Source organism: Rattus rattus, chromosome 1, assembly GCF_011064425.1.
Source record: "Rattus rattus isolate New Zealand chromosome 1, Rrattus_CSIRO_v1, whole genome shotgun sequence".
In the NCBI taxonomy this organism is placed as follows: domain Eukaryota; kingdom Metazoa; phylum Chordata; class Mammalia; order Rodentia; family Muridae; genus Rattus; species Rattus rattus.
The window spans coordinates 238,155,604-238,177,102 of NC_046154.1; the positions used below are offsets into that span (position 1 = coordinate 238,155,604).

Sequence of the window (21,499 nt, forward strand, 5' to 3'; positions counted from 1 at the left end):
ATTGAGCAAGACTCACGTGATCACTTCCTTAACTCTGTTGGGTAACAGATGCCAGAGGGTGGTAATAGGAAGAATCATCATTCTACGAGATGAATAGCGCCTGGGACAGCACCTATCAAGCAAACCACAAATATCAGAAATGGCCTATTTAAAGCCCAACTATCCTCAATAGCAGAGGTCCCAACCATTCATAACCCCAATTTCAAGGAAGCTCATGTTCTCATCTGGCTTGAGTATCAGTGTACATGGTACACTTAATGCAGGCAAAAACACTTATACACATAAAATCCTTTTTAAAAACAGAGTTGAGTCAGAACCTGATACCTTAAAATTCCAAACACGCCAAACAAGTGGACTCACCCTTCTTTAGAGACTCGACTTTCAAATGTAAACACCTGTACCTTGGTATGGTGCGTGCCAGAAATACTAACTCTATAGTAGCACCAAAGCAGCACCAACTCTCAAGATGCTCACACTACTTATCAAAGAAATGACAGTCTCAGTGACATTAAAGTGGCTCTAGGGATACACAAGGATCCCAGGCCCACCTGACTTACAAAAGCTATATTATTTTTTCCTACACTATGGATAAGCCTTAGGACTTCTCAGAAAATGATCTCCTTATAAGAAACTCCCCTTTGTCATCCTAGGGCACAGACTGTGGCTATGGAAGGGTACACCTTACTCACCTAAAGATGGTTTGTTAACATGTTCCATGAAGCCACATCTCACTCACTGGAACTTGCCACTTAGAATGCTGCAGGAACTGGGCAAGTAGCTCAGTGGCAGAGTACTTGCTTAGCATGCAAAGATCCTGGGTTCCACCTCACCAACAAAATGTTAAATTTTTGAAAATTGTGTTTTAAAGATCTGGTGAGATAGGTCACTAAGAGCACATACTGCTTTTGCAGAGGACCCATTCTGGGCAGTTCCTAACTACATCTCTAGTTCTCCAGTTCTAGGGGACCCAATGCTTTCTTTTGACTTTCCCAGGTACCAACACTCATTCATTCATATATATGAATGTGTGTGTGTGTGTGTGTGTGTGTGTGTGTGTGTGTACATACATATACACAAATTAAAAACCTTAAAAAGTTGGTTTAGTCCCAATAGCTAATTACCTGCTTTGGGAAAACTATCATGCAGAACATTTTATTAATCAATTACAGGTTTTAGTATGAGTTCTTTCAGATTGTATTGGTCTAGCCACAAAGTAGTGAGAACCAGTGTACTCTAGAATGAAAAACCTATGCTACTAGACAGGATACCAGGAGGTAAGGTAAAGCTACAATGGTCAATAACACTGAGCACCCCTGCCTGCAAACATCCCACGCTTTGACTAGATGACCTTTTGTGGCCCCTCTAAAGACATACTTGTTTCCTGTTTGGGGACAAGATACTTAACTGAAGGCACACCAGGTAAAAGGCGGAAGCTGAATGCACTCAAGCTCATTGAATAAACCTTGTAACTTCACCAGGTTACTACCTTACTGACAGGATCTTTCAGACTTCCTTGTGGCCTGGGATCAGTCAATTCTTCCTGTGCAGGGCTACCTTGGTTCTCAAGGTTATGAATCCATAGGTCTTTCCACTGTTGACTGTGCTTACACACTCAGTTGAGGTCTATTGAATTTCTGGCATGCCAGTTACTGAAATCTCAAATAGAACCAGAATGGCATTTCAAACAAAAAAGTACTTCAATTCAGAAACTTGAGATTTGAGCATACAGATGCCAACTATCTTTGATAAGCCTAACATACTTGCAGTCATCTTGGTGGCTCAGAAAGCTAATCTAAATCTTTGTGAAGTGAGGAAATGGAAGTTGAAAGCACCATGCACCCATGACAGGGATTGAAGGGAAGGATGAAGGCAATCATGAGTGCGCTTTGGCAGAAGATGACAGCTTACTACACCGTTTTGAACTACATGGTCTAAAAATAGGCTGGGATATATGCTGTTAGAAACATCCTTTAAGAAAACCATAGAGGCAAAAGGAGGCAAGCTTCAGAGTATTATCTGCCCCTAGCAGAGCAGTGTCAACTTCTGTTCAGTGGACAAACAGACCCTTTGCTTAGCCTTTGCTGAGGCTGGTGTGCCGTGTCCAGTCACAGAATCGTTCACTCTGAAGGCAGTTTCGTAAGCAGAGACAAAATGCAGAACATACCAACATGCTCCTTGGATTATGTGAATGGAAAATATCAGCTCTGAGGTTGAGCCCGTTCCCCAGAAGCAGCTCCTCCATCACTGCAGTGTGCCCCTATTACTCCAGGCTGTCAAACAAGTCTGCTCTTCTCTCAAGAAAAGGGCATGGTAAATCCTGTTCAGAGCCAGTACATACTTAGCTTCTGATGGCCACACAATCTCTGTCACGATTCAATTCAATGCTGCTACAATGAACTAATAGCCATAAATAATATATATACACACAAATGAGGAGACTATGTTCAATAAAATTTTATTTATGAACACTGGAGTTTGAATTTCATATACTTTTCTCATGCTACAAAATATTTTTCAACTTTTAGAAAAACATGTTATCCTTTATTCCCCCAACGTTTTAAAAATCATTCTTAATTCACAGATTGTGTAGGTACAGAGGGAGGTGAATTGGCCCACCAACTGGGCTACTGACCCCTAGGCTAGAGTTAAAGATGTTTTTGCCCACTTAATCTTCGACATGCAGAGTGTGAACCATGTTACCTGAAAAGGCCACAGCAGGATTACTCCATCTATCTCATTTATCAGGATTCACGCACTCCATCCAATTACTCACTTGGCAGATCTCCATATTTAGGAACTATGCAAGATCCTTGCTTGGGGACACTGAAGAAATATGACATGGCTCTTCTCTCAAGTTCTCAGTCTCTGCAGCATCTAGACATTGTGACTTCTCATGAGTATCAGAGAAGATAGAAAAGTGTAGTGATATATCAGGCTGTTTTGTGAGACAGTTGTATTCAATGCTTAGGTTGACTGTAACAATTTACCACAAACTAGGTGGCTTAGAATAGAAACTTATTTTGTCATCATAATAGAAGTCTGAAATAAAAAGAGCATCAGGGTCGGTTCCTTCCAGAGGCTCTGATAGAAAGTGTTCCATGACCCTCTTCTAGCTTTTGTGGTCCAGGGAATTTCAAGACATGATGTTTACCTTTGCCTCTATCCTCCCAAGACCTCCTCTGCATCTGTTTCCCCTTCTTTTCTCTTAAAAGAACTTGTCAGTGGGGTTAGGACCCACTCTAATCCAGGATGATGTGATCCATAGGTCCTTACATTCACCCGAAAATGTCCTTCTTCGAAATGAAGCCATATGTATGTACAGGTTCCATACAGACATTACCTTTTGAGGAGTGCACTATTAAACCCATTATAATACTGTTAGAAGACTCCTAGAAGACATGGCCAATGTCATGTAAATGGTTTTTGGAGGAAGTAAAGAAACTGATTTTTGAAAGATGAAAGCTGGTGTTGGTCAGACAGACATGAAGGAGAGAAAGAAGACCAGGTTCAGTTTGTAGGCAAATCAGTTACGAAGCAACACCACATGGAACAATCTGTAAACAGCAAGTAATTAAGCTTGGCTGGAGAACAGGGTATGAAATGGGACATGAGTAAACAGGAGGCCACAGAAGTCAACAGGAACTTTATCACCAAGTGGGCGCTCCAATGGAGAAGATCCAGAGGGCAGCTTGTGATCATCTTCCATGGTTAACCACTTTAACTGTATCACCTCAGATCACCTTGTGATTAAACCACTGACAAGGCTGAATTAGACAACTTTCAAGCAGCTTCTCTCAAGATAAATTTCACTGGCTTGGGCTTTATGATACTAAGTTGAAACACACGGTCACTTCCTACCACTAGTGAGATCAGTCTTTCATTTATTTCCTCTGGAAGTATCTTAGTGCTCACTGTCCTCCAACGTCAAGGGTTCCTCCTGCTTTTGAGACACCCTGTGCTTCTTGCTGCCGCCCTTTTACTCCTGAAACTGAGAGCTAAGAAAGTATGGTTTCCCCTCTATGACTATGCTCACAGAGATTAAATCAGAACAGAAGTCAAGTTAATGACACAATCACTGGTCATCTTATACACAACAGCTTTAAAAACAGTTCAACTTATGTACATAGACAAAGGTAAAGAGAAACAACCGAAAAAGACATAGCTATTGCCTAAGAGAAAGAAAAATTATGTAATGTGTATATGCATTCCACAGAAATATATACAGGGAAAACTTCCAGAAACCTCAGTAAACCAAGCCACACTTAGAAAAAGGAAAGCTGAATTTTATTTTATCAACAGCCATTCTTAAACATGAACATGCATACGTAATAATCTACGCACACATCACAGTTTTTAACGTTAGTTAATAAAGGTTAAACACACAACATACAAACTTACAAAAAAAAAGTCAAAATGCAAACTTAAAACTTTAAACAAAAGTCTTACTAATTTAAAAAAAGTTTGTGTTGGGTACCATTTGTACAACACAGTTAATTTAAACATTTTCATTTTGGCTGCACATGAAAAAGCGGCAGTAGAAAATAAATTTATGAGGGTTTTAAATAGCAGAATAGGCAGTTTCGCCATGCAGAAGAAGCAATATTAAATATTAGTTTTCAAAAAAAATCCACATTTAAAAATATTTAGTTCAAGTCACAGAACTTTTCTCAGTAGAGACCTCAATGCAATGCGTAATTAGCTGCCTTAGATGGCCTGTTTTGAAAGGACAAAATCCCTTTCAAAGTATAACTTTACTGATTTTGGCACAGAAAAGAAGTCTTAAGAACAAGAACATGATTAAAAAAGTGGGAAGAGGAATAGAGGAAAGAAACCAAAGCAAGAATAAGGAGATTTAATGGCATTCACTAAGACTGCATTCTCGGTCACTGAAGAACACTGTGTGCTCCATCCGCGGCAGGGGCTTGCACCACAGCTCTTACTGCAGCATGGACCTAATCTGCTTGGAGGTAGTCTCATCATTCAAATGTTTTGTTGTGTACCTATACAAAACAGAGTGAACAATGTTAGGAAGTAAAAAGTCTGCATGGGCTGTGTAATATGCCCAGATGAGTAACTGGTCAATCAATCTCACAAACTCATGCCTTAGGATGGCAGTTTTAATCCTGACCAGGCTCACACCTCGACTCTCCCGCATCCAACAGGAGCAGCCGGTTGCTGGTCACCTGGTTATAAGTACCTCGTTGAAATGATTAGCCAAAAATCTGAAACAATTAGCTACCTCTCATTGTTAGGACAATGACAGATAAAATGACAGATCTATCCCACATATTAGCAAATTATGGCTCCTGACCCAGATACAGACTACTTTTGCACAGTATGTGAATTAAGTATATACACTCTTTTTAGGTTTTTTGATTACTAAGGGAGAAAAACAAAATGATAGACACAATATTCAGTTTTAGTATATGAAATACAAATTTTAATGTTCACATAAAAGTAGTATTAGAAGGGGAAAAGAGTGGGGAGTGAAAATAACCATTGGATGCATGTATGAAATTCACGAAGAATAAAAACATATTTTAAAAAGATGCATCAAAAAATACTAAGTTGGTTCATGATCTGAGGATTCCTTCTTGACATAATGGTAGCTATTCTAGAAAACAGCCTTCGAAGTCTAAAATTTTACTCGCATCCCTTACAGTTTCATTCTATGTTGTATAAAAACAGTGCCCTGAAATACTTACATTCTTTAGGTACCTTATTTCCAGGTAAGTGTATTTTGAATAAGCGTGTAAGTCCAAACTCAAAATGAATTCAACAAGATGAAATATTCGAGTTTACAATTAAACCCTGACACTTTAAATAATACGACAGCAGCAAGCTAGTCTCCAATGTCTTCCAGGAGTTACTACCCAACAGGAGAAGGAAAACTGGGTGCTATCTTTACAGAAGGCCTAGGAGGAACAAAGTGTAAGAAAGAGGCTAACTAACTAGCCCAGGGTTGGGCTCTGGAAGGCAAAAACAATGAAAAAGGAGTGACAGGATGCTGAGTAAGAGCTGGGGGAAGCTACAGGACTTTCAACTGAGGAGTAAATGAGATGCCTAAAACTGGATCTGATCAGCAGCAACAGACAGAGAGGTTTGCAAGGCTTGAATGTGGAATGTATTCAGAAGATAATTCAAACAGGTTGATTTGGCTTATAAACATTTCATACATAATTTTCAAAGACTAAATCATTTTAAGACAATATATATTAAAGAAATTTAAACAGCTGCTCAGTTTATTCCAAATAAGCTTTAAAAGTAAAAATCCTATCTGTAGTCTTTGTAATGGTGAAGAGACAGATATGTTTATCACACACCTAGCAGTAGTGTCTGGTACATAATGAGTGTTCAATAAATAGAGGGAAGTTAGGTGTGACACTGGAGAGGAAAAGTCAGTGGTTCCTTCCTAAAGCTGCGACCCTTTCATACAGTTCCTTGTGTTGGTAACCCCCAACCATAACATTATTTTTACTGATACTTCATAACTGTAATTTTGCTACTGTTAGGAATCATAATGTAAGTATTTTTGTGAATGAGAGGTTTGCCAAAGAGATTCCAACTCACAGGTTGAGAACCACTGCTAAAGAGGAATATTTAATGAAATGGTAGTGATGGGGCAACTGTTCCGTTTTATGTAGATTCACAAAGCATATATGGCCACATCATGGCCCTACTTGATATCAGGAAATAGATGTCATCTATTTCTATGGCTTCTTTCCCCTTTCCTTTACTGAAAATAACTAAGGAAGATGAATATTTAAGTCTCTACCTCAGAACAGTCAGCAATACTTACACTCCCTGGGACTGTCTGTGTGTGCTGTGCTCCTGGTAGTTTTGGCATTCCTACCATGCAAGACCATGCCAGAGTTACTGCATCACCACTTAGCAAAGGCAACAGCACTACTTTGAATGAGTGAAGCACACAGGGTTTACTACTATCCTTTGAGTACAAAACCCAAGTCCCCATTCAAGTGCATGCGGCTGACTTCTCTACTGGAAAACAATTGCTGTCTTTCTCTGAAGTTCAGCAAAGAAGCAAGTACTGGAGCACTACACCTGAATTCACAACTCCTTCTCCCTCTCATTAATAAAGAGTTCATCCCAGATCTCTATAAAAAAAAAAAAAGGAAGCGCAAGGCCCTGGGTTCGGTCCCCAGCTCCGGGAAAAAAAAAAAAAAAAAAAAACAAAAAAAAAAAAAAATTCATGACTCATTGCTCCCCCCTTTTAGCATACTAAAAGTAGAGGGTAGTGCATAAATAATTCAAAACACATATACAGATATAATTCCATTCAAAAATCTTTTAATTTTTAATTTTGTAAGAAGTCTGTTTGGCTTTGGTTGTTATGAGAAAGCGTATGGCTGTGATGTTTTAGTTTCAGCAGTGTTTTACAAAGTACTAGTCAGGGTATTTATTTAAAATGAGAGAGCCTGAGTCGCAACTCAGATATAAGAAAAGAGACTATAGAGGTAATGGTCTGGAACTCTGCATGTTTACAACCTATTCTGAAACACACCCAAGATCAATACGCAATGAATCAGACTGGGATATCAAAAGGATATCAATTTCAGGAATGAAACCCTACATCAACTCTGGTTCCTCAGAACCTGCACTACTTCTGGGTTCATGTGATAAGAATGGAGATGCAAACAGTGCCTACAACTACGAGTACCATCCACAACTCAGATAAACAGAGGTCTCACATTCAAGACTGTACTGGAAATCCATGGTGATAAGAAATGGTACTCATGACTTCCATAAGCATGACCACTAGCATCATAAAGCCCCAGATAAAAAGTGAGAGCCAGATGCAGAATATGCTTACTATGAACAAACAGGTTCAAAAATCTTCCTTAAAACTTAACAAAACTAACAGGATACTTTTGCTTTCCCCAGCACTGCCTCCTGTAAAAACACTTCACATCAGTCCTGTACTCAACACTAAAAGAGTGTTGAGACTCAACAAACCCCACACATCAGTTCTAAAAGCAGCACTGTACTTCGGGGGGTTCACTGCTCTTTAGCGTGCTTCCTTGAAGGTAATGTAAGAAATACTAAAAGCCTGCAGAGCCTCCTTTACCTCTAAGCTGTTCTGGATTGCTGAGAAAGGCTCTCTCTCACTAAGGAAACTAGGTTGCCCTCTTGGGTTTAAAAGGTATATTCAGGGTTGAGGATTTATCTCAGTGGTAGAGCGCTTGCCTAGCAAGCGCAAGGCCCTGGGTTTGGTCCCCAGCTCGGGGGGTATTTTCCATCATACCAGGCTATTTATGCCTAACTTTTAACAATACATTTCATAACAGATTTTCTGATACCCACTGACTGCAGAGATTGACCCTTCAGGAAACAAAAAAAAAAAAAAAAAAGGTTAGAATATTACAAAAACAAAAACAGGCACACAGATACAAATGATATCCAGAAAGGATATAAAGAGGCCCATGCCCTACAAAGCTAAATTTAAAATGTAGTTTGCAATGCAAAAGAAAAAAATTTCTAAACACTGGGTGTGTGGCTGCAATACCCTGATAGTACATGGATTTAATTAAACTAAGTTTTTGTCATTCTAATGTTCATTTAAAGTAGCTCTTCTTTATTCAGGCTGAGACCGCCTACGCAGCACTTTCCATAAGAGTTGTGTGAAGCTGAAATTAATTGACATTTTGCTTTATGATATAAATATCACTACATAAATATTTCTATGTTCATATTATTTCTTGCTTAAACCTCAAATAATAAAGTATAGAAAATTAGCTTCTAGGTTGTGAAGTCCTTTTAACTTGATTCTGTGCCAGTATGTTATAAAGCAAGAAGGTATTCACTTAAAAAGATGTCATGAAGCACAGAAGCTTCAGTAACTAAATCAACAATGATTCCTCAAAACACAGATAATGCAGACATGGGATCATGAATACAGAAATGTCACCAGGTTACTCAAGAGAAAAGGAACTACTATAGAACGCTGTATTGTTCTATCATCAGACCAGCAATTAGATTGAGCTATGACTCTCTACATGTGTAAGGAAAAACCCACTAGAAGCTACACATGATCAGACCACATGGTTTTTCTTTAAAACTTCCAATGTTTGTGAATCAACATACATTAAAGTTAAAAGAAGCAATCCTGCTTCAAAGAGACAAACAGTAGAGCAAAATGTTGAGCCAAGAAACAAAGCTGGTATTGTCATCTGTCTACACATAGTCTTCAATATACAATACTATATAGATCACTGCTTTGAAGCAACATTACCAATAAGCACAATCTCCAGCTTGAATACTACTGAAGTATCTCTTAGGTGCTATTCAAACACTGAACAAATATTGTTCTGCCATGCTTAGGTTCATATACATACCTGAGAGCATTGAGAAGACCTTCTACACTATTAGGAGGTTGATCCTTAAGAACTTTGATACAACCTTTCATCTGAGGAGAAAAGAGACAAAGTATCACTTTTTTAAAATAACATTCATTTAAAAAAGGCAAAACTAAAATTGGAACCTTAACTATAGAACTGAAGAGACCATATACTAGAAATGCTAACTTACTCATTCTTTGGGGTGGAGCTGGCAAATGTTAGTATTTTCAGTCTCTCAGTGAGGCAAAACTTTCTGGAAATGCAACCAGTCAAAATGAAATCCCACTTCCACTAATGAACTAAGAGGAAAAGATACTATACACCAGTTGCAAGGATAGAATGGCTCTGCTGCAGGAAAGAGGAGTTTCCCAGGTAGCCTGTGACAAGCAGAGGACAGATGGGAATCCTGTAGAGCTGAGAGGGAGTTAAAGAATCCTGAAGTCCAGATGAAGGAGGTAAAACTGACTGACGGGGAGGCAACAGGCACTTCTACAGGGTACCCAGGGGGAGAAAAACTCAATGAAGAGCTTATTTCAAGATCAGCCTGGTTGTCTGAAAAAACACACAATAAATTTGAAAGAGGTGTGGGTTTAGCCTCATACTCTACCACTTCCTAGCAACTATATTACTTAATCTCCTAAAGTGAAGCTGCTGTAGTGAACAGAAAACTCTAGGACCATGTTTACAGGCACATGGGAACAAGGTAAAAATTCTGGGACATGCTTACCACACAAATAAGCTAATGCTAACTCATTTTTCTTTATATAAAACAGAGACATATTAAAGTTAGCAATCCATAATTGAGATCTAAAATGCTAAGAGCTTGAAGTAGTAATTATCTGATAATCCCCACCAAGTACTAGCTAGAATGTTCAAGAATAAGCAGAGAAATGAGAAAAACCACTTCTATTCTAATAGGAACTTCTATTCTCAGCAGATAGTGAAAGTAGAGAGTAAACTATTATGAATAGGAAAAGGAAGCAATATTAACAACAAAACAAAAAACACTTTCTTAAATAAGCACCAATGTTGACTTTTAATATATGGAAAAAAACCTTATCTTTGCTTATTAGGCAAAGGATATGAAATTTTATGTAATCATTAGAGATACTACAAAGAAATACTCACCATTACCATTCACTATCAGTAACATCATTCAATCATCTAACATACCCACATACTAGCTAGCAACCAGAAACACAGGACAGTGGAAAAAAAGGAATTCCAACCATATCACCAACCCTTGAGTCCAGCCTGTTATTCTTTAAATAAAACCTATTGATTTCCATGCATGAAAACAATTTGCAATCACATAAAGCAATAGGTAACTTACATCAATTTTAGAAGTTTTGGCAAATGCTCCCACTGGATGGACATGGTCATAGAGTATTATGACACCCACCATTACCCTCAAGCAGAATGATACTGTTTCTTCATTGGTAAATCTGCTTCTATATTCCCTGGAGGGCAAAAGATTTGGGTGGGTGAGGCACATCGCAAACTCATAATGAACTGACTACACCCACACTTGATACTACTTGGATCTCTGAAAAGAATGTCAACATTATCTCTTCTGTACAAGGCCCTTAAGGAGAGGAAATGGACATGGTGAAGTCTTATGACCCACATATTGTGGTCTTCACATTTGTACCCACCATGGTATTATATTACCTCTTCTACAATTTCAGAGAAACCAAAAATCATCCTGAAATACGAGTTTGGGAATGGATACTTAGCACCATGAGAAAAGCCACTTGCTCAATGGAGCAGGCAGGTTTGCTATTTATGTATCTCTATATTACAGGATTCGATCACATTGTTTCACTTAGAAAAAAGAAAATGGGACTCTGATCTACACAGACTACAATGTAGCAAAGCAGCAGAGCAGACTCAGAATGAGAACTCTGATCCAGCGGGAGGTGGGCTAGCAGTATGTATCCCTTTATTTCTCTGCATCCCATTCCCTTACATAAGAGGAAAGAGTGGGAGGAGGTGCTTGTCCTCCTGCTCCTTGAGTTCATCAGTGACAAACATAGTGCACAGGAGAACACTTTGGGAAATGAGTGATGCAAAAACAAAAGGTCTTAATAAAAACTATCTGGTGCTGACAGCAAAAGCAATCACATGTACCACAAATGCCTTCAGATAAATCAGGTCTGTGCAGAAACAAGGACAAAACTAAAGTGTGAGAGAATGTGGCGAATGAAATATTAAAGCCTTCTGAAAGGAATCTTCCCTGGACCCTCAAAATCATGAAACTCCTGTTCTAATGTGAAAGCAATTGAAGTGCCCATAGTCCAACTCTATGTTTCAAAAATAAAGACAATAAGCTGCCAAATTATTTTGGCTTTGTTTATACACTCAACATTTGATGGTCAGGATAAGCTTCATTTCTTTTTGCATAGAGACATATTTGGGTTTGGATATGCTTTAGAATACCAGTCACTGCAGCAGTGCTGCTGAGGTGAAACACAGCTCATACTCACGGCGTCTCCAGCATGACTCTGCATACACTTGCCATGGTGCTTAAACAGTCTGTGGTATTTTCTATTGGCAAATTTTTATTCTGTAAGTGTACAAAGAGAACAAAAAGAGCAAGTAAAAGGAAAAAATGTAACACTTAAAAATAATTTAAAACTTTATAGAATCCCAGAAACCAGCAAATGATCTGGCTCCTATTTCTAACTTCCTAAACAATGACCATGATTCTAATCACTGTTTGATGATCGGTGATAGAGCCATGTACAAAACAGCCAAGACCTTGTTGACTTTAGAAGAGATTTCTGTTGGGTGGGCAAGAATAAGCATAACCTTTCAAATACAAGAGATGAGGGGCTCAGAGGTAAAGATTAACCTGAAGGGAAATTTTATTTTATTTATTTCATTACCTCTTACTTATGGTATGTGGGTATCTCTTGTGTACAGTGGAGAATTTGTGGTAGTCTGTTCTTTCCTACTTTATGAGTCCTAGAAATCAGACTGAAATTATCAGGCTTAATGGCAGGCCATGGAAAACATTTAGTGAAATAAGAGGTGAAATAAAAATCGGTAAGAGGGCAGCCGTCTGATTTGGATGTAGCAAGAGCAGGGCTCAGGTCTTCCTTATCATCATATACTCTAGAGGATCCAGCAGAATGATCTGTGGATCAGACGAAAGCAATGCAGAAAGGAACTTAAAGTGATCATCTTTGAGATTAAAGTGATCATCTCTGAGATTTCTGCTCATTATTAGTGAAGAAAACAAGAAGGGGGGTTATAAAAGGCAATCAGAGCACACTTAGGCTACGTGATCACAGCAGTCCTCAAAGTACCTCCAGAGTGACTGCCAAGCAAATGGGCAGCTGTAGACCTGTGCAGGTCCCATTTAGGGGTGCAGGCTAAGGGTAGCACTTGGAACACAGGACTGCTGAAGTCATCCCCTCCGCAGTGAGTGAGACAGCATCCATGCGGAGAAGGAGCCCCAGCAACTCACCTCTGATACAAATTTTGTTGTTGCGTCACTTAAGGTTTTCAGCATTGGGGTGGCCTCAGCATAAAACAAAGACATCCGATTTGCCAATTCATTATTTACTTCATTTTCTCCTTCTGCCTGTGTAGAAATCACTTGACATTAATTCACGCATTATTAAACCAACTTAGTAAATACCTTTAAAATTAAGTTCAGACCTTTGTATACAAATACCACTCAGCTACTCTTTAAAAATAAAGAGACTGAAAATAATATTAAGCAATTGTTTAAAAAGAAAAACTATCTAGTCAAACATATTAAATACTATTATGGAATTGTAATACATTGAAGGGACATCTTACTACACAAGACTGTTCAGAAGGCTCTGGAAGACGTGAGGATGATTACGAAGTTATACTCCTGTCTTCCAGTACGAACAAAAGGATCTACCCAGTACCGTGATAAAATACAGGAAACAGCAGAAGGGGATCTCAGACTAGAAAATGAGGAGGATTGATGAAGACTTGGCCTTTTACAAGTGATGATGTAAATATAAGTGAACAAGATATTTCTATTGGCAGAAGGAAAATACATTTTTAAAATGACTTAACAGAGCACATTTTGACCCATTCAGTGTAATAAGTAGACAGCAAGAAGTGAAAATAAACATAGAAGTGAGACTGTAGAGAGTCTTAAATGCTACTTTTAAGTTTAGCATTTTCCTTACATATAGTGATCCATTTAGGGTATTAAATGGAGTATCAAGTATATGTTTAAAAAAAAAAGAAAAGAAAACCAAGACATAATAGTAGGCAGACAGTTACAAAAGGTCAGAAAAGAAGATGTTTGCTACAAATTAACTGAAAGAGAGAGGAAAACAGGCTCTGAGGTGAACAGAAAAAAGATGAGACACAAGGCAAGGCAGGCAGGAGTGTGAATCTAAGCGATCTCACTGAGAACTTCTGACTTTGTATATAGCTATCAAGAGAGTAAGACAGTTTGAGGATCTCTTTAAAGTCCCTGGCCTCTTGTGTAGAGGCAGATGGCAAAGAAGGCAAAAGATTGAGTATTATTCTTATTTATCAAGTGGGAGTTAAAAACACAAACAAAACAGACATTATAATCAGTTTTATACAAGGTGGTCTGTATTAACCCAAACTGTTGTAAAGAACAGAGAAATCCTTTACCTCCAATCTGGCCCATTTTAAAACAATTTCATAGAGATTTTTCAGTATCAATAAATACATAATTAAATACTGCCTTTGAAACTTAAAAATTTCTCTCTGAACCTTTATCACTCTTTACACAGCTCTAGTACATTTATATGAAACTAACAATATGAGCATAGAGTTGTGCTGTGATTTTTCCTATTTTGACACCAATTACCATATGATGGGTCCCCTAAACACAAGTATCTTCATCTGTAATTCCAAGAAAGTAGAAAAAGCGTACTAAACACTTTGGGAGGATAGAAGAGATTAGCAGCCCTAAGGAACTAGGAAAGAAGCTATGATACCAAGGCACAAGCCCAGAAATGACTTTCTCATCAGTATGAGGCAGTTAATTTTCTCATTCTGGGTCAATTTTCTTCAGGATTCACCACTGTAACAAAAACTATTCATGCAAAATTTTCTGTTCAATTAAAATAATAATATACAAAGAGATTTAAAGTATCACTGATATAAAGGCAAAAATGCAATTTTATTGAATTGGTTGTAAAAATTCAAGGCAGTAGAAAAAAAAAATATTCTGTATGGTTTGCAATAGTTTGAGCTTTCCTTTCACAGTATGGTTACTGATAATTACAAGCTTTAACTATTGAATAAGATGGAGGCAGAGGCTGATGGATTTCAGGGAATTCCAGGCTAGCCTGGTCTACATAGTAAGTTCTAGGACAGTCACTGCTATGTAGAGCTCTTGTCTCAACAAACAAAACAAACAAACATACAACTCATCTAATGAGTGGGAGTGTAGATGAATGAACAAAGGGAAGAATAATATCAAGTTATTCTTACCACCACTAAACCTAATTCATAGCAAAAGCTTACCGGGACGTTATTAATTCTCATACGACTCAATGTTCTTCTATAGTAGCTGAAATCATTTTGTATGGCAGGATTTGTCATCTAAAGAGGGAGGACATGTAGGAAAGAACGCTGTAATGTATGACAGACGACTGCTGTGTTATCAAATGCTAATGTAAGCGAGGTAACAGTCTAGTTTAGTTTGAACTGGTGACCTAACGTTCTCATGTCACTTTAGCAACTGCCCGATATACTCATATAAGCCATTAGTACTTTTCAGTGCACTTTTTACCTTGGAGACAAGGTCTCACTATATCTTCCACACTGACCTTGAATTCAGAGACTGTTGGGCCTCTGCCTTCTGGCTGCATTCACATAACCATAAAACCATAGACTATTTTCCATTTGTGGGCATTATGAATTCCTCCTTTTCAATAACTTTAGGTAATACCTTGAGAGCTTGCTTATCAAAACACTGATATTATAAAACCAAACAAAAAATAAATGTAAGGGTACTTGTTTTGAATAAAAGAGTGCATATATGGCCTACAATGTATTTATATACAAATATGCATGTTCTTTATATTTTTTACTTTTGTGCCCAAAAGTATTAATAAACACTTGTCTATAATACTATATGAAGTAACACAGTTAGAAACATAACTCTTCCATTTTCTAGAAGAGCACTCAAGATCTTGAAAAATCAAGTCTCATAATTTGAACTCAGGACTCTGATTAAAAACAAAACAAAACAACACAAAACAGTGCATGCCAGGTGGCGGAAGTGCACACCTTTAATTCTACCACTCAGTAGACAGAGGAAGGTGGATCTCTATAGTTCAAGGCCAACCTGGTCTACAGAGCAAGTTCTAGAACAGCCAAGGCTGTTTGAGGACAGAGAAACCTTGTCTTGAAAGAAAAAAATGGGTTTATTTTGACTTGTCCCATATTGCAACATGGGATGTATAGGTCTAAATATAATAAAAGAGTAGATGATGAGATGATGAGATGAATGGGGAAAATAAAAGTAAGTGGTGGGGAAGGGAGAGAAAAAATGTTTTGTATAAAAAGTTGAAATAAATTAGACAAACAGAAATAAACAAAACCAGAAAGGCAGCTCAGGATTTACTTTGTGCTTACAAATTCACTGGACTACAGTGAACACCGACTCCTGGCTGCCCCTTCAAAAGAGCTGCCATTTCCAATCGAGCTATCCAGCTGGGTAGAAATCATTTAAATATAGGTTTTAAAAGGTTCCTCCTCATACTATTTAGTGAAAAAACAAGAATTTCATAAAAAGTTTATCAGCCGATTCTACCTTGAGTTCATCAAACCGGAGTGTGAAGTGAAGAATCTCTGCAAACTGTTTAGCAAGAGCCTGCTCTCGCTCTAGATGCTGGGTGGGGGAGTATGGTGTACTTGTCAAGGCTCCCAGAAGGCCTCTTAATGCGGCTTCTAATGAAAAGAAGATGAAAAAGTTGTCAGGAACTTCATATCCCAACCCACATCCATACACTCTCCCTCCATAACCAAGACAAATCTACACTTTACCACTATCAATGCTACACACACACACGAACTACTACCACAGTAATATTTAGTTTAATGAAAAACATTAAAAGAGCTAATTCTGTCATAAACTCAGATTTGAAATGTCTGATAATATCTAGTCCTAAGGGTTAGGATGCCACTCAGTGACAAGCACTTGCCTACCAAACACAAGGTCCCGGGTTCTAGCCCATGGGGACTCAAAACAGCCTGTCATCGGGCTAATGTAGTTTCTTATACTGAGCTCCTTAAGCATGAAAAGAAGTCAGATCTCTAAATCACAACTTGCTGAGGAAAATAGTCTAAACAATCAAAAATTATGAGTACAGTATCATGTGCTCATATAGTCTGCTGTACCAGCACAATTGATACACAGCCAACTTCAGTACTATAAACAAAATCATCTAAATAATTCTAGATGTTAATAAGCATGTTTTCTTACCAGGAAAGTAAAAATGACAAAGTTTTAAGCTTACCTAATCTCTGAGAAAATTCGTAAAATTTCTTTAATTTGCCTACTAGTGGCACGACTGCACCCCATGCCTTCTCTTGCAACTTCTCATCAGCTGGATGCTGGATTGCCTTAAAAATCCAAGAAACAAAAAGTTAAGATTTATAAAGTTACAAGTCTTTTTTTTTTTTTCACTAAGGCAAAAGTTTTAGCTAGTGAGGAGATCTGGACATTAAAAGTATAGAATGACTGACACAGAAATTCCAAGTTTGGACTCTCTTAAATTTACAAGTTTTTTTCCTCCCAATAGACAACAGACAATAAAATCAACATTGTTTATTAGCTATATTACAACTTGGTGTCATTTAGAGCCACAACAGGAAAATGTTCTATACTGTTTCTTCTATTGTAGAGACACTCTTGGTACATCTTCAGGAAGAAACAAAGTAATAAAAATACCAACTCTGAGAAAGGGCCAAGCTGTAATTCAACTTGCATGGTCCATACTAGCTTTAAGAGATCTGGCCAACAGGAACCTAAATAAACCTGAAAAATGCAATTCAGAAATATTGCAGATACTCATTGTTTAGAATTAAATGCTTTTCTGGATTCCAAATCTTTTTCAGGCTTTCCTGAATAAGATAATAGGAAAAAAAATGAGTAAATGGAAAAACAAAAACAAAAACAAAAACAAAACAAACCAGCTTCAGATCTGAAGGGAAGAAAGCAAGACAAAGCTGGGGCTCATGACTATACACAGACCTCTGTCAGTGCTAGAAGCCATTATGCCATCTCTTCTGGGTATGGAGTTACTCCTAGGTGAAAGTTCTCTTACTTTTACCTTCCTTTTGCCTATAGATGCTTTCTTAAACTAGTTTTTCCTCTAACAACCTGCTCTGCTTTCTCTAACATTTTAAATAACCCAAAGTTACTATATCTGAGAGACAAACTCTGTAGCTATGTCAGAAGCCACTTGTAAGAATCACCAGGCACGACATGTTTAGGTCCCCACAGGGCACTAGTACTGAATCTATCTATACAAAAACAAAACTCGAGAAGGCAAAATAAAATTAAACTCAGATTTAAAATTTTTGTGAATAATGTAGGTGCAAATAAGTAAATAAATGGGCTGTGTAAATAATTTACTATATGTACTTAAGCATTTTCAAAATCATGGTCCTACTATGTAGCCCAGTCTGTCCTTAAACTCATTATCTCCCTGCCTCAGCCTCCCAAGTTCTGAAATAATAGGTATGTGCTATAACATCTAGCTGATATTTTCAAAATTTGAGTGTTTTTTACAATTTTCTGAATATCTCTTAGATACAGAAGGAGCCTAAAGCCAATATTATTCGTGTTAGAAATACCATCTATTGGTATTTCTATTGGTATACCATACCATCTATGGTATTTCTACCATCTATTGAAATATCATTTATTGCAACATGTAATAACTAATCCTAATTTCATATAAACATAAAATTTCCAACAATCTTTGATAATATGCTAATATATCTAGGGGGAAGCCCAGACTCAGTTCATCATATAACAAGTAATGTAAATTTGTTTTTTATTCAGGAAACAAACAGATAAAACTATACTTTCACTGATTTCCTCTTAAGCATCCCAACTTCTTTTATGAAGGTCTAGGTACTAATGCATCCCCACAATACACAAATGTGCTGTAGATGCTATCCACTGTCTCCATTGAGTGAACTGTTTCCTAGGATCCATTTTGCCTTATGGAACTGAAGAATACATGTTTCTTCATGGCTAACATCCTATGAACCTAAGTGTCTGCTTCTTTCACCTGGCATTTTATATGCACTGCTGTTTGTAAGGTTTTGGGCCAGTATTTATAACAGCTCAACATACAAGCTGACACTTAGTAATGTCAATGGCAACACTATCTTAAAGTAAGTACTACAACTCATTTACAAATCTGTTAAAACTTAGGGCAGAATTCAACACTAGTGGAGGTCCTTATTCTCTCACAAGAGGTTTATACTAGAGAACATGTCTTTATTCACATTACTCCTTTTAAGGTTGTATGTTTAACGTACTAATTTACTTATATGTATGTTTTGTCTGCATGTATGTCTGTGAACCACATGCATGGCTGGTGCCTAGAGGCCAGAAGGAGGTGTTGGACCTTGTAGAACTAGAGTTACAAATGGATATGAACCACCATGTGTGTGCTGGGAATCAACCCACAACCCAGGCCTCCTAATTGCTGAGCTATCTCTCATCATATTTATTCCATTTTAAAGTCACATTTTATAAATGTTATTTAATGCATATTCAAGTCCATATCCTTAACAAGCTACCAGGAAGCAGTTTGTCAGTACAATGCTACACTGTTTATATGGAGTTTTATAATTTTATTACCACAGAGATGTTGCTAGTTGTTTCCATTTTATTATGGTGAGTTAAGGAGCCATTATTTACATTTTTTTCTTTTTTGGAACATACAGATACAAGTACCTCATTTAAAAGTACAAATAATTTTAGGTTTTGTTTTTTGATACAGTAACCTCTATTATGAAAAGACCTCTTGATAAGCATTTTACAGTGTCAATTTCCACTGACTTAATAGGCTGTTCTTGTCACAAAACAAAAATTTTCTGTTGTCTGTTTTTCATAGGCCACCAATTACAGTTCAAATAGTTAGCAGTTCTTTGCAACCCAGCATGTACTCAGCACTGTCCTTTCATGTGAACTGCTTTCCTACTACTCAGAAACCTAATTACACCTATGCATACACACATTTCTTTTTTTTTTTTTTTGGTTCTTTTTTTCGGAGCTGGGGACCGAACCCAGGGCTTTGCGCTTCCTAGGTAAGCGCTCTACCGCTGAGCTAAATCCCCAGCCCCAATACACACATTTCTTAAAACTTCAACTGCCCCAACACTGCTTACAGCTGTCCAACCTACAGGTAATATGCTCCTAGTTTTCCAGATCACATATTTTATTACTATTTTACTTACATACTCCTGTCTTTAATTTCCTTTTGTTATTTGCTTTAATTGAAGATAAGGTCTTACTCAGTAGCCCAGGCTGGCCTGAAAGCTGAGGGCACTCTCTTGCCTTAGCCTCACAAGTGCTCAGATTTTAGGTATGAGTCACCACACATAACTTCTTTGTCCTTAAGTCCTTCACCACATAGATAGTGATGGCACAGGAGGTTACATTAAGTCTCAAAGCCTGAAAAGGTCAGTCTCTTACACGGCTTTATATCTTCCCCCTCATACTTTTATGTTAACTGTTCTATGGTTATGTTTTTTTCCCTACACAAGTCTTTAAACACACACACACACACACACACACACACACACACACACACACACACACACACACACACACACACACACACACACACATTTAAAGCATTTGTTTACTTTTTCCACACCAAAATTACGGATAATGTGAATTATATGTAGCTATAGCCCTGGGAAATCATCTCTGCTGCCTACCTAGGACATGTTGTGGAGAACTCCCATCTTTGGCCATGGTATTCAGAGTTTCTGGCATCATAGCCTCATGCAGCCTTTCTGAAATGACCTACATAAACTTCCCTACTATATCATACTCTCTTTCAGAAATTAACTCCATCTAAGCAAGAAGTCAATGAAGTGTACATGAGACTAGGGAACAAGCCTTCCCCACACAAACAGAGCATCCCTTCTGATGGAAAATTACTAAACTTTTTTCAATCTTCAGAGTTCTCCCTATAGGGAGAAAAATACAAAACAAGTGTCTTTGTAGTGAATGAGATTTATTTTTTCTTCATTTACTGTAAGAAGTAACTGGGGGGGGGGGTAACTGTGACATGATAAGATTTTATCTATATTTAATCAACATTAAGATAATATCAAACTCATTTTAAAATAATATGTGAATCCTTGTGACTTATAAGAAAAGAACAATTTACGGAGTAGTTAGTGAAGCTATTTTGTTTTCCTTCTATGTCTGAGTTTTCAAATTATATTTAAATGTTTTCAGTATCTGATTTCATAGAATAGTCACAGTCTTTCATTCACAAAAATGTTAAGATTTAGAAGGATAGCAGTAAGTTTCGTCCACAGCTCCAGTATTTATTTCCTCAAAAGCTTACACCTTGCTAGGCACTGAATATATAAGTACCTGGGATTTGACACTAGAGCTAACAGGTGAGTGGTATAGACATAAACACCAAGTCATTATGTTTTGAGGTTCCTGAGCTCCATAAAAGGCAAATGTGTAAAGTACTAGGAACAAAGAGAACGGGAAATAGGTTACTGACCTGTAAAGGAAAAAGAAAGGGCACTCCACACCAAAGAAAAGGTGAGATCGTGCTGCAAGACAGGTTGGTCACAAACAGGAAAAGACTGTGAGTCATTTCAGTGTCCCTCCTCCCTAAACACTAAAGAGCTAGCAAGTAACCACAGCATCCTCTTTCTGCATTTTACTTTGAGGTGCTACTACTCCAGATGTCAGAGGACAATCAATTGGGAGTCCAAAAGACTGGTCTTTGATGACCTCTGTACTACTTGATACTGAGAATACAGAAGCAAGGGCAGGAACAAAACATAGGCATTGTCCTATGTGATGAGAAATTCAAGTCTAGAGGCAAGAGAGTTTGAACACTGTATGGAGTAGAGTAAATACATCCAGAGGGGAGAAAAGCAAATAA

At 37.7% G+C, this 21,499-nt stretch overlaps 1 protein-coding gene across 7 annotated transcripts in view; it reads right to left on the reverse strand.

The window, feature by feature from the left end:
• Positions 1-2,439: 2,439 nt before the first annotated feature.
• Positions 2,440-21,499, reverse strand: part of Cyrib (CYFIP related Rac1 interactor B) — a 126,813-nt gene continuing 107,753 nt past the window's right edge. For all 7 annotated transcript variants that reach the window (XM_032916032.1, XM_032916001.1, XM_032916024.1 and 4 more), the window contains 8 exons: positions 16,853-16,958; positions 16,147-16,283; positions 14,853-14,930; positions 12,829-12,945; positions 11,843-11,922; positions 10,690-10,816; positions 9,354-9,424; positions 2,440-5,000 (listed from right to left, as the gene is read on the reverse strand). In XM_032916032.1, coding sequence (XP_032771923.1) covers positions 4,937-5,000; positions 9,354-9,424; positions 10,690-10,816; positions 11,843-11,922; positions 12,829-12,945; positions 14,853-14,930; positions 16,147-16,283; positions 16,853-16,958 — 780 coding nt within the window. In that variant the 3' untranslated portion in view covers positions 2,440-4,936. The remainder of the gene's footprint in view (positions 5,001-9,353; positions 9,425-10,689; positions 10,817-11,842; positions 11,923-12,828; positions 12,946-14,852; positions 14,931-16,146; positions 16,284-16,852; positions 16,959-21,499) is intronic.